This window comes from Lynx rufus, unplaced genomic scaffold (genome assembly GCF_022079265.1).
Source record: "Lynx rufus isolate CCGP_SWC_20201006 ecotype Redwood Valley unplaced genomic scaffold, mLynRuf1.p SCAF_16, whole genome shotgun sequence".
In the NCBI taxonomy this organism is placed as follows: Eukaryota; Metazoa; Chordata; class Mammalia; order Carnivora; family Felidae; genus Lynx; species Lynx rufus.
The window spans coordinates 24,218,065-24,236,228 of NW_025814830.1; the positions used below are offsets into that span (position 1 = coordinate 24,218,065).

Consider the following 18,164-nt stretch of genomic DNA (forward strand, 5'->3'; position numbering starts at 1 on the left):
CAGCTTGTGTGCCAGTCTCCATGCCTGTGCAGCTGTGCGCGCTTCTGTGTGCGTTATGTGTGCAGAACGGGTTTTGGGTGTGTGACGGTGGTTCTGAGCCCCTGGCTTACAGACCCAACGAAGATGCGCGTACATCCATGCGGGCTGGCGCAGGTCTCTCCAGTCTAAGCTGGGGCGGGGGATGCTCCGCCAGGGCCCGGGGTGCTGCACGCATGGCGCGGGGACCGGTGGGGGAGCCCGCGCAGCCCGCGTCCACGCAGGGTCCCGAGCACATGCTCGGGAGTGGGGCGCATCTTCTCCCCTCCCCCCGCCCATGCCCGAACCCGACTTGGAGCGGAGTTCTCGAGAGGGTCGCGAGAGCGTTGGGGGGGGGGGGCGGGTACCGGAGGCCCTGGGTGGGGGAGGGGACGACGAGGGGGCGGTGCCTCCCACAATCCATTCCCTGCGGAGCCGGTGTCCGTCCGGCCTCGCCCGGTCTCAGGGACCGAGAAACCCAGACCGAGGGCGGCGCACGCTTCACGGGCGCCTAAATGCCCAGGTACGAGCGGCCCCTTCCTCAGGAGCCACGGGGACGGTTGAGTCGGGCGGTTGCAACCCCCGCCACGCCGCACCACGGCCTCTGTGACGCACGCCGCGGCCGCCGGGGCTAGCCTGGCGGCGCGGCGCGGCGCGGCGCGGCGCGGCGGGGGCGGGGCGGGGCGGGGGGTGGGCGGGGCGGAGCGGGCGGAGGCCCCGCCCCGGGGCCGGAGGAGCGAGGACGCTACGGAGCAGGCGCGTCCTGCCGCCGCCGCCGCCGCTGCTGCCGCCGCCGCCGCCGCCGCCGCCGCTGCCGCTGCCGCTTGCCCTACTCTAGAGCCGCCGCCGCCATTTGCACGGGGACCCCAGTGACAGGGGCTCGGCGGAGGGGCGGAGGGAGGGGGGTGGGCCCGCGGAGCCCCCGAGGGCGGGAGCGACGCCGCCGGCGCCGGCCGGGCTCCCTGCGCGACCGCGCCGCCCGCGGCGGGCCCCGAGCAGCAGTAGCAGCAGCAGCAGCAGCAGCAGCAGCAGCCGCCGAGGCCGGGCGTGCGCCTGAGGCGCGGCGGCGGCGGCGGCCCTGCGGGCGGCCGGGAGGGGCGGGGGCAGCGGCCGCCGCCGTTTGATGGATCCGAGGATCGCCTGGTTCCAGCCAGAGCAGCTCGGACCGTCCAACAGTCTGTGGATGCAGATCTGGGAGACGACCCAGGGGCTGAGGAACCTCTACTTCAACCACCACTGTCACAGCAGCGGCGGCGCGAGCGGCGGCGGCGGCGGCAGCAGCACGGCCACCGGCGGGAGCGGCAGCAGCACCGGCAGTCCGGGCGGCGCGGCCCCGGCCCCGGCCCCGGCCCCGGCCGGCATGTACCGCTCCGGGGAGCGCCTGCTGGGCGGCCACGCGCAGTCCGCGGAGCAGCGGGACTTCCTGCCCCTGGAGACGACCAACAACAACAACAACCACCACCAGCCCGCGGCCTGGGCCCGCCGGGCTGCCGCGGTCTCCTCGGCGTCCCCGTCCCCCTCCGTGTCCTCGTCCCCACACTCCTCCGCCGCCGTCCCCGCCGCGGAGCCCGCGGACCCGGCATCGGGCAGCAGCAACAAGAGGAAGCGCGACAATAAGGCCAGCACCTACGGACTCAACTACAGCCTGCTGCAGCCCAGCGGAGGGCGGGCCGCGGGGGGCGGCCGGGCCGACGGCAGCGGGGGCGTGTACAGCGGGACCCCGTGGAAGCGGAGGAACTACAACCAGGGAGTCGTGGGGTGAGTGGTAGCCCTGCGGCCTGGTGGCCTGGCCCTTGCATACGCGCATCCGGGCACACGCCCACAGAAGGTGGATTAGGGGGAGCCTGGGCGAGGCCACCCCTCTTGGCCTGCCTTCGTTGCTGCTTCTGAGGGGGCTGATGGCCAGCCATCCCTCCATCCCTCCACCATTCACACCTTCCCCCACTCCATAGCGGTCCACACCTCCCCGCCCCCCCCCCCCCCCAGCTTTCCAGGCCTTTTCTGGACATACCCTCCGCCATCCACACCCTCCCCTCACGTCCCTTAGTCATCCACACTCTCCCTCTTAACAGTCCACACCTTCCCCAGCCCCCTTATCCATCTACTCTTTGCTCCCATCCCCCCTATTCACACACACCTTCCCCATTCTCCCCCCTCCAATCCTCCCCATCTTGCTCCCCACCAGCACACCCCAAGATGAAATCTATTAGCATGGACAAATCATTGATTTCCTGAGAACATTCCTGTGTTAGTGCCATTTGATGGTACAGGACTTGGAGGTGCTTTCCTTGCCAAGAATAGAAACATCCAGAAAGCTCCTCCCCCTCCCCCAATCCCAAACAGGAATCATTTCAGCCCCGTAAGGCTTTGCCTGCTGTTGACCCTTTTGCCCATCTTTAATTTTTTTTATTAAAAAAAAAAATCCTGCATTACCGATGCTTTTTTTTCTGTGGGGATTGAGGAGTGAGGTGACAGCTAAGTTTAGGCTGGTGGAGATGGTGAGCTCTTCTGAGGCCGATAGAACTTTCTAGGAGTTCATGGACCTTGGCTCCAGCTTCTTACTGTAAAGTTGTCATTCTGGCAGATACAGCCAATGCTTTTCATTGTAGGGGGCAACTTTATGCTAATGAGTGAATGTTGCACCATTAATGACTTTCTGTTTAAAGTTCAGCTGTTACAAAATGGAATCTTACCTGATCCCTAGTGAACTATGTACATAAGCAGGGAATGTTTCCAGCTAGCTTTCCCTTCTAGAAGGGCCCCTGTGCTGGAATAGGTTACTGAGTCATTTATATTTTGTAAAATAAAAAATTTGGGCCGTGTGTGTGTGTTGTGTGTGTGTGTGTGTGTGTGTGTGTGTCACTTGAGTATGGAAAATGAGCTTTCAAATTGCTTTTCATTTTTCAGATCCAGTTTTACATTGGGGGCTACAGTAGGCACATGAAATTACCATTAGTAATCTTTTGTGAAACATTTTCTTAGATTCACCCATTCAGATCTGCCCTGCTTTGGCAAGCACAGACAGTTCTGTGTACCTTTTTGGAGGTCTGGGTAAAATGAGTTGGTGGGTTCCCATCTGCTTCTAGTGGGCTGGTGTCTGCTATATGCTACTATTACAACTCCCACCTTTTATGGAAAATGCAGTCCAGCGTTTTAGGACTGGCACGCTGGGGTTACATGTCAAACCTGTCCTCACTTTCCAGAGGGGAACCTTTTAGGGTTGAGTCCTCTGTTGCTATGCTTCAAGGGCGCTCTCCATGGTCATCACGTTTTAATAAAAGGCTCATGGGTTCCATCCTGTTAGCATTTCCAAGACGGAGCATAAACCTGTGGTTTAGCGACAAGCAAATTGATGTTTTGAAGGTTCTGGTAGTTTCATTTCACAGGAAAAGCTCCAGTTAAGCAATCACTGTCAACTAAAACCTTGGAGTTCCCTGGTTTCATTTTACCGAAGCTTTTGCATATATGTCTAGCAGAGATAGAGAAGAAATCCAGAATACTGGCTGCTTTTCTTTTTGACGGGTTAGAAATTGTCCTCTCCTCTACCTGCTTTGTAATGTTGGGGATACTGTAAAAGGCTCACATTTGAACTTGTGTAGAGGCAGGATGTTCTTATTCCTGATTCAAATGTATTGCCCCCAAAGGGATTTAGGGGAGGAATTTCCATTTCCCAGATAGATTACTGTTTAAAAACTGACTGTAAACCTGTTTTTAAAACTGTTTATCACTTCATCAGACCTTCCATTCTTTTGCCTTTTCCTTTAGAGGATATCAGTAGTAAAATTTTCTATCAGGCAGTTCGTAAGAGTGTTTTTGTAAGAGTGTCTGGGTGTTTAAAAATTCTTGCTTTGATTTGTGGGTCCTTATGTCTTGACTTTTCCAGAAGTTTTGCTATTTTTAGTACAGGTATTTAAAAATCTGAATTCACAGGGCATCTCAATGTTATGCTATGCTGAGATCAAATTTGCTAAAACTGTTACTAACATTCTGAGTTCTTGGGACTCACATTTAGCTGATAGGTCAACAGATTGTAGTGGTTCCTGGCCTCTGAGCTGACAGTCCAGGTAGGGGGAGGAGAAGGCAGCACATTGAACAACGGGCTGGAACTCTAGGACAGCTGTATACATATACTGTCGCGCATCTTTGGTCTCTGTGATCTCTGCCTCAGCCAAAGTGGTCAGCGTACTCCCTGAACATTCCTAAGATACAGTTCAGTATCCTAAGATACTTCTCCATCGTCCAGGTCCTTGATTCTCTTGGTGTTCCTCCTTTGGACTCTTGAAGTACTTGCCTCATGCTCTTGCTGTAGCCTGCTTGTGGTTATTTTTCCTTTTATGTACATGTTTCCTCTTACCCACTAGGTCACTAGTTAGGATGGACGTTTCTTAAATGTAGAGTATGATATTTGGATTTCATCCTGAAGCTTTCATATTCCTCTTTCAAAGTTAAATCCGTGTAAGCTCACCATCTCAGCCTTCTCCATGTACCTGCAGAGCTAGGGGGTTTGCTCATGTTCCTTTTTTCTTTTCCCCCCTTTTTAAAGTTGCTTTCAGTATTCTACTTCTTGGACTTCATTCTCCTCCAAGGCTGGCTGTGGTGTAGGAAGCAGTCCACCTGCTCCTTCTGGTTGTCCATGAAAATGAGCCACGAAACCCTTTTCAAAGATTTAATTGTTCATTACCATGGAGAAAGAAGCCATGACAAAAAGTGAACGCAGTTAACATATGGGGATTCAGAGCCCTTGGTCCTGAGTCCCCCTGTCTCTAGAAGCTTCTTGTGGAAGGTGCTTGGAGCTTCTCCAAGCTCATCAGGATAGGTTTGTGTTGGCTGCACTGCCAGATCTGTAGATATTTTTTTTCAAGGCTTCGATGACATGTTCAAAATAATGTTTTGGAGCAGGAATCTGACGGTGGGACATCAAGAAGACCCCGTTGGAAAACTTGGGCTTAAGGAATAATTTCTTGAACTGCGATGATGGGGATGGGAACTGGTGAAGAATGAATGAGTGTGAGAAATGCTGTAAGGTGAGGGTGGAGAGGATTCTGGCTCCCGGGTTCACTGATCACACCACAGCTTTGAACTAGAGTGGGGAAACGTTGCTTTTATTATTGCCAATAAAGGATGGGATTGTTGATTTGGAATGAAAAATACGGTGGGGTTTAGGTGGAACTGTCTAACAGGGAGTTGAAGTTTGGGGGCCAAGCCAAGGTGTAGTCTTCCCTGCAGTGGGCCAGGTCCTTCCTCAGATGCATTGTACACTGTATCACAGTAAGTCCAAGATGCTGACACTCTTCTTCAGCACTGGCATCGTGGCCTCTTTCTGCTGGTTTCTATACTGTGTGATCAGTAGGTTGGTGTTGATGCTAGGCTCCAAAGTAAGTGATCCGATAGATTAACGTGGGTTGAGTATGAGAGAATTTAGAAGCCTTTTTCCAAGTGCTTGCTGTATTAATTTTTGTGCATTCACAAATGTAGCCCACAGTAATTCTTTAGTGAACTAGAATCTTCGGGTCTTTGAATTTTGCTGCATTTCGGTACTGAAAAGTGATTTCAGTAAGACAGGAAGTTTTCCTGAAACCAATACTACACTCTATGTTAGCTAATTGGATTTTAAATAAAATGTTGGAAGAAAAAAAAAAGACATTAGGTTTTCTACAGTGTTGATTCTATACTAACAGTGCAGTTTGCATTTGAGAATTTCCCCAAATCTGGTATGGTGTGTTCGACTAAGATACTTCATGCCACAACTCGTGTTCTGTCTAAAATCTGTGATCAGTGAACACTGTCACTGTCAGAATTCCTTGGTATTTCAGGATGTGGTATCTTTTTCATCCCCTATTAAGTTTCTAGCTGTTGAAAAACAAAAGACTAGTGAGTAAATAGAGCTTTTTGGAGTCTACCTTGGGTTCCCACAGAAGGTTTAGTATATATTGCAGTGAAGGAAGGATAGGAAGGGGATACTAGAAAAGTCCAAGGCAGTGGGGTAGCCGGGGGAGCGGGAGGAGGACGGCGGAGTGCATGTTAGAACAGTGCTGGTCCTGGTGTGACGGATGGCCTTATATCACAAATACTCCCATGAAACCCCTACTAGTAAATCCTAGTGTTAGGAGTCCAGAAGAACCCATGGGAAGAAAATTTAGGGGCTCCCTTGCTGATATGGGACTGGTCAGATGGTTGTAGTTAGATATTCTTATACCTGCTGAAGCTGAGAAAAATTTCAGCCACTTTTTCTATGGAAAATAGAAAAGCAAGCTGTTGTGTAATTTCACTCAGCTTTCTATTCTTCCTTCTGTTGAATCCGTTGGAGTAATATTTAGTGGAGGAAACTATTTCAGGATCACACCCACGGCACTAGAGACTGGATGTATAATCACTTACACACACATAGGTGTGGAGTAATCCTGAAGGGGGCTATAAACCAAAGAGGGTGCTAATTTGAAGAATTAGAATCTAGTTCCCAGCAGCTGGTCTGAGACTCCTGTCTTTGCTCTTTTCCTACAGAGCTGACCGGACAGCTCAGAGCCTGCTTGAGGAATTCAGAGGACTGCCGGTAGAATGTTCTTTCTGTCCTTAGGAATATTTGCTAGGGACTCAGCTGCTTCAGGACACCAGCATCTTCAAATTCATTTTACCATTTTGAACATGACATGGATTTTTTTTTTCCCCCTAAGAGAATATTGAAATTGAGGATGGCCCTGAGCTAGGCTTTACATTAATTTGGATTCGAACAGCAAGTGATATATCTGTTTTCATTTTTTAAGTTATTTGATGATCTAAGAGACTTTTGTATACTAAGGGCTTCAAGCCATATGAGATTGGAGCTGGAGGTTTGAGGAAAAAACAATATGGAGATGTTTATGTTGTATACTGGCTTCTTGAACAGTTTCAAATCTGAAAAAAATCTTGCCATGTATGTAAGAGATTCTTCATGTGGTATCTGATAACTAAACTCAGGAATTCTAGTTTCAGTCATTCTCTCTGCTGAAGTAGTATGAATAGTCTGCAGAACCCGTGTTTTCAAATTAGTTGATTTATTAAAAGTACTCAATAAAGTCAGAGTGCTCATGGTAGATAGCGTTTTTACCATGTTCCAAATGCTGTGTTAAATTTTTTCTGTTTGCTGTATCAAGCTTCTCATGCATAGCCCCATCTGATTGTTTTGTTTTGTTTTGTTTTACTTTTTATTTTGAAATACAGATTGACAGAAAATTGCAAAAAACTGTACAGAGAGATCCCATCTTCCCTTCACCTAGTTTCATGCAGTGGTAACATCTTATATAACTGTAGCTTCATAGCAAAACCAGGAAATTGACATTGTTACAATTTGTAGCCTTACTTAGATTTCCCCAGTTTTACATGCACTCATTTGTGTTTGTGTGTGTGTGTAATTTTATCATGTGTAGATTTGTGTGACACCCCCACGATCAAGGTACCATCACCTCAGAGATCCCTCATGCTACCCCTTTTTTCCCTTGCACACACCCACCCTCATCTCTAACCCTGAGCAGCCACTAATCTCTCCATCTCTCTAATTTTGTCATTTTGAAAGTGTTAGATAAATGGAATCACACAGTATGTTACTTTGGCTTTTTTCCTCTTACCATAATTCTTTTGAGATCTATCCAAATTGTTTTCATGTATTAATAGTTCATTCCTTTTTAATGTTGAGTAGTATTCCAAAGTGTGGATGTACCACTGTTTGTTTAATGATTCACCCGTTGAAGGACATAACCCAAAAGTTTCCAGTTTTGGGCTGTTACAGATAAAGCTGCTATAAATATTCACATACACGTTGTTATGTGAACATAAGGTTTCATGGGGGCGGGGGGATAAATGCCTAAAAGTGCTGGGTCATATGGTAAGTGCATACTTAGTTTTGAAAGAAACTGCTAAACTCTCTTTTAGAGTTTTGTATCATATTACATGCCTACCAGCCCTGTGAGATCCAGTTTCTCTGCATCCTAGCCAGCATTGAGTGTTATCGCTGTTTTTTATTTTAGCTGTTCTGTTATAGGTAGTGATGGTTCATTGTGTTTTTATCATATTAACCTCATAAATAACCTCACCTAATTTTAACTTTAACTTTTGTTTAAAAACTTGTTGGCAGTATTGAGAATGTCCTTAATTAAAAATTTTTAAGTAAAACTCATTTTAACTTTTACTTTGTTTTATCTTTGAAGTACTTTGCAGTGTTTCCTTTACATGTTGCTTTTTCTTAGAAACTAGTTAGAAACTAGTATGAAGTAGAGCTTTATTTTCATATTTAAAAAAAAAAAAACACGTAAAAGGGGCGCCTGGGTGGCTCAATCTGTTGAGTATCCGACTTCGGCTCAGGTTATGATCTCGCGGTCTGTGAGTCTGAGCCCCGCGTCGGGCTCTGTGCCGACAGCTCGGAGCCTGGAGCCTGCTTTGGATTCTGTGTCTCCCTCTCTCTCTGCTCCTCCCCTGCTTACACTGTGTCTCTGTCTCTCTCTCTCTCTCTCTGTCAAAAATAAACATTAAAAAAAATTAAAGTCCCATCTTTAAAAAATAAATAAAAATAAAAAAAATAAAAAACATGTTAAAAAAAAAAAACAACTGCAGAGTTGATTTCAGAATTTAGAGTCCTGTCCTTTCATATGTTATGAGTAAGCTTTATTTTCTGTTGGCTTGGCTATATTTTGGGGAGTAAACACTATTGTTAGTGTTGGTTTTTGTTGTTGATGGTGAGGTTTTTTAAAAAAATATAAATATAAATATAAATTTCATTTTTGAGAGAGAGAGAGAGACAGAATGTGAGTAGTGGAGGGACAAAAAGACACAGAATCCAAAGCAGGTTCTAGGCTGTGTGAGCTGTCAGTGCAGAGCCTGATGTGGGGCTCAGACTCACAAACTGTGAAGTCATGACCTGAGCTGAAGTCAGACACTTAACTGACTGAGTCACCCAGGCACCCCTAATATTTTTTTTAATGTTCATTTTATTTGAGAGAGAGAGAGAGAGACAGACAGACAAAGTGTGAGTGGGGGAGGGGAAGAGAGAGAGGGAGACAGAATCCAAGGCAGGCTCCAGGTTCCGAGCAGTCAGCACAGAGCCCAACGCAGGGCTCAAACTCATGAACTGTGAGATCATGACCTGAGCCAAAGTCAGACGCTTAACTGACTGAGCCACCCAAGTGCCCCAATGGTGAAGTTTTTCTACAGTATTTTTATATCTGAACAATGTGTTCAGACTGTGCAGAGTGAATACTTTTATCTTCACATTTATCCTAGAGTAAACTGTGTTTCATCAGAACCATTTTCTGGACTGAGATCTGGGACCTGGTCCCTCATTTTTCCCTTAGTGTTTTGATTTTGTCAAAATAACATTACTTTCAGTACCGTCAAGTGTTATAAATTTCTGCCAAAGCAGGAATAAGAATCTGTTAGGATCGTGGTCAAGGAGGTTTAAAAGTTAATTTCCAATGATTGGTATTTAATGAAGTGTTAGGTGTCTGATGACGTTCGAAATTTTGATATCTTTATTCCTTGAAGTTAGTTATTCATCCTTTTTTTACTTCTTTGTGTGAGGTGTTAATACCACTGTCCCTTAGAATACTTGTTTTTAAAATCAACATAAAGGAGTGCCTGGGTGGCTCAGTCGGTTGGCCTCCAACTTTGCCTTAGGTCATGATCTCACAGTTCATGAGTTGGAGCCCTGTATCGGGCTCTCTGCTGTCAGCACGGAGCCTGCTTTAGATCCTCTGTTTGGATTCTCGATCCCTCTCTGTCTCTGGCCCTCCCCCCCCTTCTCCTTTTCTCTCTTTCTCAAAAATAAGATAAACATTTAAAAATAAATAAATAAAATCAACATACAGTTTAAATACTACTAATTAATACTAATTGCCAAGAAACTGGAAAATATACCTAAACCAAAGAAGTAAAAAAATAGCCTCCATAATACTATTGCCAGGATATGAACTACTGTTAACATACTGGTGTGAGTATTTTTAAACTTTTAGTGTACGTATATATATATTTCCTTTTTTCTTTTTATTAATATGGACTTCTATAGTGAGTATACTTAGAATTTATTTTCTAGTGCAAAGAGTTAAAAAAATTGTTTTAAATAATGAAAATTTATTGTCTCACAATCTGGAGTCTAGAAGTTAGAACTGGTTTTACCCTAAGGTTGTTTTCTTCTTTGGGAGAAGGGCATTAGAATATTGTGGGCCTACTTTTTTTGACTGAAAAAAAATTATTAATAGGACAAACATCTTTCATGTAAAATTTCTTTCTTTTTTTAAAAATTTTTTTAACATTTTTTATTTTATTTTTGAGAGAGACAGAGACAGAGTGCAAGCTGGGGAGGGGCAGAGAGAGAGGGAGACATAGAATCCGAAGCAGGCTCCAGGCTCTGAGCTGTCGGCACAGAGCCCGATGCGGGGCTCAAACCCACAGTCCGTGAGATCATGACCTGAGCTGAAGTCAGGCCACCCAGGCACCCCAAAAATTTATTTCTAAGGCAATTTTTAAAAAAAATTTTTTTTTTCAACGTTTATTTATTTTTGGGACAGAGAGAGACAGAGCATGAACGGGGGAGGGGCAGAGAGAGAGGGAGACACAGAATCGGAAACAGGCTCCAGGCTCTGAGCCATCAGCCTAGAGCCTGACGCGGGGCTCTAACTCACGGACCGCGAGATCGTGACCTGGCTGAAGTCGGACGCTTAACCGACTGCGCCACCCAGGCGCCCCCCTAAGGCAATTTTTAATACCTCATGACCTTTAGTAGGATTCTGTGTACCTGCTATGTGTGGGCATAGTATTCATGGATTTAATGCACCTTAATTTATTTCACTGATCCCCCCGTTGGACATTTACTTTGTTTCCAATTTTTTGTTTTGTATAAAAATCACGCTAAAATTTTTTTAAATGTTTTTATTTATTTTTGAGAGAGAGAGTGGCAGGAGAGGGGCAGATAGAGAGAGGGAGACACAGAATCCAAAGCAGGCTCCAGGCTCCAACCTGTCAGCACAGAGCCTGACTCAGGGCTTGAACTCACAAGCCATGGGATATGACCTGAGCTGAAGTCTGGACGCTCAAACTGACTGAGCCACCCAGGTGGCCCTAAAAATCTCATTTTTAGATGAGTCTTTGCTCCAGACAGGATTATTTCTTTCATTTTCTACTATTTTAACTGAGATGTAATTCACATGCCATCAAATTCACCCTTTTAAGATGTACAGTTCAGGGGTTTTAGAATAACACAGGATTGTGTAACCATCTCTGTTATGTAATTCCAGAACATTTTCATCACCCCAGAAAGAAACCCCATACCCATTATCAGTCCCCACTCTACCTTTCACCCTCAGCCCCTGGCAAACTCATACAGACTTTCTCTTGCTATGGATTTGTTATTCTGAACATTTCATAAGAATGGAATCATGTTGGGTTGCCTTGGTGGCTCAGTCAGTGAAGTGTCCAACTCAGGATCTTGGCTCAGGTAATGATCTCACGGTTCATGGGATTGAGCCCCACGTCGGGCTCTGTGCTAACAGTGCAGAGCCTGCTTGAGTTCTCTCTCCCTGTTGCTCCGCCCCTCCCCTGCTCTCTCTCTCAAGTAAATAAACTTTAAAAAAGCCCTTAAAAAAAGGAATGGAATCATCCTATCATATGTAGCTTTTTGTGTCTAGCTGCTTTTACTTAGTGTAATGTTCTCACAGTTCGTCGTGTTGTCGCATGTGTCCGTATTTCATTCCTTTTGGTGGCTGAATTTTCCATTGTATAATACACCACATTTTGTGTGTCCATTTATCATTTGAGGGGTAATGGGTTCCCACTTTTTGGCTGTTACAAATAGCGCTGCGATGGACGTTTATATACAAGTTTGCATGTGGACATACGTTTGTATTTCTCTTGGGTAAATACCTAGGAGTGGAATTGCTGGATCATATAAAGTAGCCGTAACATTTTTTGTTCCCACCAGCAATGTATGAAGTTTCCAGTTTCTCCATGTTTTTATCAGCTTATTTCATTATCTGTGTTTTCGATTATGACCATCCTAGGGGGTGTAAAGTAGTATGTCAGTGTGGTTTTGATTTGCATTTGCAAAAACTAATGGTGAACATCTTTTCATGTGCTTTTATAGGCCATTTTTTAGTTGGGTTGTCTTTTTGTTGAGTTATAAGGGTTCTTAAAATATTCTAGATACTAGACCCTTATTAGGTAAATGATTTGCAGGTACTTCTCCCTTTCTGTGGATTGTCTTTTTACTTTCTCGATAGGTTCTTTGAAGTACAGGGGTTTTTTGTTGTTGTTGTTTTCTATTTTATAAATTCCAGTTTATCTATTATTTTTTTCTCTTGCTTGTGCTTTAGGTGTCATAGCCAAGAAACCACTGCCTAATCCAAGATCATGAAAATTAACCCTATGGTTTACTTCCAGGAGTCTTATAGTTTTAGCTCTTACATTTAGGTCTTTTTTTTTTTAAATTTTGTTTATTTTTTTAAAATAATCTCTCTGCCCAACATGGGGCTCAAATTCACGACCCTGAGATCAAGAGTTCCATGTTCTTTTTTTTTTTAATTTTTCTTTTTTAACGTTTATTTATTTTTGAGACAGAGACAGAGCATGAACGGGGGAGGGTCAGAGAGAGGGGGACACAGAATCTGAAACAGGCTCCAGGCTCTGAGCTGTCAGCACAGAGCCCGACACAGGGCTCGAACCCACGGACCGCGAGATCATGACCTGAGCCGAAGTCGGTGCTTAACCGACTGAGCCACCCAGGCGTCCCAAGAGTTCCATGTTCTTAGTATTTTTTTTTTTTTTTTTTTTTTTTTTTAGAGAAAGCATGAGCAGGAGAGAAGGGCAGAAGAAGGGAGAAAGAATCTCAAGGAGGCTCCACGCTGAGCCTGATGTGGGTTCTGCCCAGTGTGGGACCTGGGATCATGACCTGAACTGAAATCAAGAGTTGGACACTCAACTGACTGAGCCACCCAGGCACCCTAAAGAATTGCCTGTTCTACCGACCCTCACATTTAGGTCTTAGATCCATTTTGAGTTCATCTTTTGTATATGGTGTGAGGTACAGATCCAGCTTCATTCTTTAGCCTGTGGAGATGCAGTTATCTCAGTACCATGGGTTAAAGACTATTCTTTCTGTGTGAATTGTCTTGACACATAGTTTTAGACTGGACAGTGTTTGTATCTCGTAAGGCTTTTGCACCCTTTCTTGTGGAAAGATTGGGTCAGCCGTGTGTAAGAGTCCCAGTTTCCCCTAAACCCTCCCAGTGCTAAATATTAAATTACTAGGGGCGCCTGGGTGGCTTGGTCGGTTAAGCGTCCGACTTCGGCTCAGGTCATGATCTCACGGTCCGTGAGTTCGAGCCCTGCGTCGGGCTCTGTGCTGACCGCTCAGAGCCTGGAGCCTGTTTCAGATTCTGTGTCTCCCTCTCTCTCTGCCCCTCCCCTGTTCATGCTTTGTCTCTCTCTGTCTCAAAAATAAGTAAACGTTTAAAAAAATTTAAAAAATAAATATTAAATTACTAAAACCAATATAAAGAAAACAGTTTATGCCAATTTTATAGGGGAAAATAGTATTTTACTGATGTAATTTGTATATACCTTCACATTAATTGGCTATTTATTAATTTTGTTTGAATTTCTTATTTTCCTAGCCTAGCTCTTTTTCTTTTCTTTTTTAAAATTAAAAAAAAAAGATTTATTTTTGGGGAGAGTGCAAGCGGGGGGAAGGTCGGCAGAGAGAAGGGGATAGAGGATCTGAAGCAGGCTCTGCGCTGACAGGCTGACAGCAGTGAGCCCCATGTGGGGCTCCAGTTCATGAACTACAAGATCATGACCTGAGCTGAAGTGGGACGCTCAACCAACTGAGCCACCCAGGTGCCCCTCTTTTTTTTGTTTTGCTTTTTGTTTTGTTTTTTTTTGTTTTTGTTTTTTAAAAAGCCTTAGTCACTATTGAGATCAAACTCCAAACCTACATATTTTTTTTTAATTTACATCCAAATTAGTTAGCATATAGTGCAACAGTGATTTCAGGAGTAGATTCCTTAGTGCCCCTTCCCCATTTAGCCCATCCCCCTTCCCACACCCCTTCCAGCAACCCTTAGTTTGTTCTCCATATTTACGTGTCTCTTCTGTTTTGTCCCCTTCCCTGTTTTTATATTATTTCTGTTTCCCTTCCCTTATGTTCATCTGTTTTGCCTCTTAAAGTCCTCATATGAGTGAAGTCATATGATTTTTGTCTTTCTCTGACTAATTTCACTTATCACAATACCCTCCAGTTCCATCCACGTAGTTGCAAACGGCAAGATTTCATTCTTTTTGATTGCCAAGTAATACTCCATTGTATATCTATACCATATCTTCTTTATCCATTCATCCATCGATGGACATTTGGGCTCTTTCCATACTTTGGCTGTTGTGGATAGTGCTGCTATAAACATGGGGGTGCATGTGTCCCTTCAAAACAGCACACCTGTATCCCTTGGATAAATGCTTAGTAGTGCAGTTGCTGGGTCGTAGGGTAGTTCTATTTTAGTTTTTTGAGGAACTTCCATACTGTTTTCCAGAGTGGCTGCACCAGCTTGCATTCCCACCAACAATGCAAAAGAGATTCTCTTTCTCCACATCCTCGCCAACATCTGTTGTTGCCTGAGTTGTTAATGTGAGCCATTCTGACAGGTGTAAGGTGGTATCTCATTGTGGTTTTGATTTGTATTTTCCTGATGATGAGTGACGTTGAGCATTTTTTCATGTGTCGGCCATCTGGTGTCTTCCTTGGAGAAGTGTCTATTCATGTCTTTTGCCCATTTCTTCACTGGATTATTTGTTTTTTGGGTGTTGAGTTTGATCAGTTCTTTATAGATTTTGGATACTAACCCTTTATCTGACATGTCATTTGCAAATATCTTCTCCCATTCTGTTGGTTGCCTTTTAGTTTTGCTGATTGTTTCCTTCTCTGTGCAGAAGCTTTTTATTTTGATGAGGTCCCACTAGTTCATTTTTGCTTTTGTTTCACTTGCCTCTGGCAACGTGTTAAGTAAGAAGTTGCCACAGCCAAGATCAAAGAGGTTTTTGCCTGCTTTCTCCTTGAGGATTTTGCCTGCTTTCTCCTTGAGGGCTTCCTGTCTTACACTTAGGTCTTTCATCCACTTTGAGTTTATTTTTGTGTATGGTGTAAGAAAGTGGTCCAGGTTCATTCTTCTGCATGTCGCTGTCCGGTTTTCCCAGCACCACTTGCAGAAGAGACTGTCTTTATTCCTGTTTGTCAAAGATTAGTTGGCCATATGTTTGTGGGTCCATTTCTGGGTTCTCTGTTCTGTTCCATTGATCTGAGTGTCTGTTCTTGTGTCGCAGGTGCTCCTGTTTTTAAAAAATTTTAATGTTTGTTTATTTTTGAGAGAGGGAGAGAAAGAGTGTGAGTGGGGAGGGGCAGAGAGAAAAGGAGACGGAGGATCTGAGGTGGGCTCTGTGCTGACAGTAGAGAGTGCCACGCGGAGCTGGAACTCACGAACTATTGAGATCAGGACCTGAGCTGAAGTCCGGTGCTTAACTGACTGAGCCACCCAGGCACCCATCCCTTGCCTTGCCTTGCCTTGCCTCCTTCCTTCCTTCTTTCCTTCCTTTCTTTTCTTTCTTCCTTTGAGGCATTTTATCTGTGCTTATGTATTACATCCCTAGGAAAAAAAAAACCCAGGATTTTCTCTTCTGTGTGTTTTCGTCCTGCTTCTTCACGGTCCATGATGCCAACTAAGGTTGCCAGTACAGTGAAACCAAACTGGTGGGATGGGAGCAAATTATTCTGGAGCTTTTCTAGATCTTTGAGTTGTGCATCAAATCTGGGACAGGTCACTTCACATTGTTTAACCTGTCTATGAGGTTCACAGCAGTTTTCCCAGCTCTGTGATCATCAGTGATTTTCAAATTTGCCAATGTAATCATGCTTCATCATCACAGTTAGAAACTGGAAGATGACTTTGGAGCATGGCCTAATAAGAACTTGGCGTTTGCCTCTCTTCTTAGTACTGTTAGTGCTCTGGAGCGCATCTGCTGGGACATTCATGCACACCATTATGGGGCACGGAAAGATGGCAGAAAGAGCATTGCCTACCTTTCTTTTATGTGTGTCTTATTGATTTGTAAGAGTTCTTGGTCTGTCCTATTATAAATATTTATAATTTTTAAATCTAGTTTTATGATTGTGAAATAGTTTTATTAGGGCATGATTTATAATAAAAGCCACCCATTTTAATTGTACCATTTAGGGACTTTGGGCAAATATATATAGTTGTGTAACTATAACAATCAAGATATAGGAAGAGATACAGAACATTTCCATCACTGAAAAAGTACCCTGATGCTCTTACAGCAAGTCCCCTTACCTCATCTCTTGTCCTAAGCAACCACTTGCCTTTTCCAGGATTTCATGTAAATGAAATGGTATACACTCTGTAGTCTTTTGTGCCTAAGTTCTGTCTCTTACCACAACGTTTTGGAGATTCAGCCATACTGTTGTGTGTAATATTGTTGTTAGTATTCCATCGTATGGATCTACCACCACAGTGTGTTCATCCATTCTTCATGACCTGTAGACTTTGTAAATGTGTCCTCTGCTTTTGATACTATATTACGTGTTGGTTTTGCCACTCATCTCTGCACAGGCCAGAACTGATCCACACGTTTTTTGGTTGGATAATCAACTGCTATGTGCAGACTATTGTGCTAGACATTTTGTGAGAAGTAATGACAGTAAAACATATTCCTTGCCTTCTGGAAAATTATGGTCTGGTTGGATAGGCAGTGCATGAGAGAGAGGTTGCTTTTGACTAGTGATGTAAGGGCAAGCTTTGAGTGGAGATTTTTGCTCACGTTTTGTTCTTTTTTTTTTTTAATTAAAAAAAATTTTTTTTTCAACGTTTATTTATTTTTGGGACAGAGAGAGACAGAGCATGAACGGGGGAGGGGCAGAGAGAGAGGGAGACACAGAATCGGAAACAGGCTCCAGGCTCTGACGCGGGGCTTGAACTCACGGACCGCGAGATCGTGACCTGGCTGAAGTCGGACGCTTAACCGACGACGCCACCCAGGCGCCCCTTGCTCACGTTTTGAAAGATCGGTTAGGTGGTGGAGGGTTGGAAAAGAAAAACTGATTGTATCGGTTTCAAATGATAAGCTCTGAAAGAGCAGGTTGGCTATACGGTATTTAGCATAACTGAGATAGTCAGCAGGCTCTACTGTAATGGTTGACCTCAACCAAAGGAATTTTGAGATCTGAAATTATTCCAATTAATTTGGTAAAATCTACTTACTGTGGAAAATTACAAGCAACGTGGAAGTGGAGAGAATAGAATAATGAACCTCCATGTACGCATCATGCAGCTTCAGCGGTGATCAGTTGTGGACCAGCCTACTTCACCAGCACCCCCTGCATTCATTCCCACCCCACATTATTTTGGAGTGAATTCCAAGTGTCACATCATTTTGTATAATGTTTCTGTATGTGACTCTAGATAAGGACTTAAAAAGAAACCATAGTCACAATACCATGATTACACCTAAACAAATGAACATTAATTCCTTAGTTGCATCAAATATCCAATGTTCATGTTTCTCCAGTTGTGCCATAAGTGTTTTTTAGTGGTTAAAATCAGAATCCACATGAGGTTTTGCATTGCTGTTGGTTGAAATGCCTTCATTTTTTTTTAAATGTTTATTTATTTTGAGAGAGTGTGTGCGTGAGTGGGGGGAGGGACAGACGGGGAGAGAGAGAATCCCAAGCAGGCTCCATGCTGTCAACATAGATAGAGCCTGACGCAAGGCCTGATCCCACAAACTGTGAGATCATGACCTGAGTGGAAATCAAGAGTCCGATGCTCAGCCTGAGCCACCAAGGTGCCCTGGTTGGAATGCCTTTTGAACTACAGTGTTCTCTGCCATCTCTTTTCCCTCATTAATTTATTTGTTGAAGAAATTGAGTTTTTCCTGTAGACTCTTCTGCTGAGTTTTGCTGATTGCATTCCTGTGGTGTCGATTTAATATGTTCCTTTGTCCCCCTGTATTTTCTATAAAGTTGTAATTAGATCTAGCGGCTTATTTATGTTTTTTTATTGGTTTTTTTTTTTTGCAAGTATACTTCATAGATGATGATCTGTACTTTTCCCATAAGATACATAATG

The 18,164-nt window shown here is 44.5% G+C and overlaps 1 protein-coding gene across 2 annotated transcripts in view; it reads left to right on the top strand.

The window, feature by feature from the left end:
- Positions 1 to 1,121: 1,121 nt before the first annotated feature.
- The window catches only part of TENT4B (terminal nucleotidyltransferase 4B), a 73,771-nt gene continuing 56,728 nt past the window's right edge, over positions 1,122 to 18,164 (top strand). For both annotated transcript variants that reach the window (XM_047078374.1, XM_047078375.1), the window contains exon 1: positions 1,122 to 1,773. In XM_047078374.1, the coding sequence (XP_046934330.1) occupies positions 1,139 to 1,773 (635 nt within the window). In that variant the 5' untranslated portion in view covers positions 1,122 to 1,138. The remainder of the gene's footprint in view (positions 1,774 to 18,164) is intronic.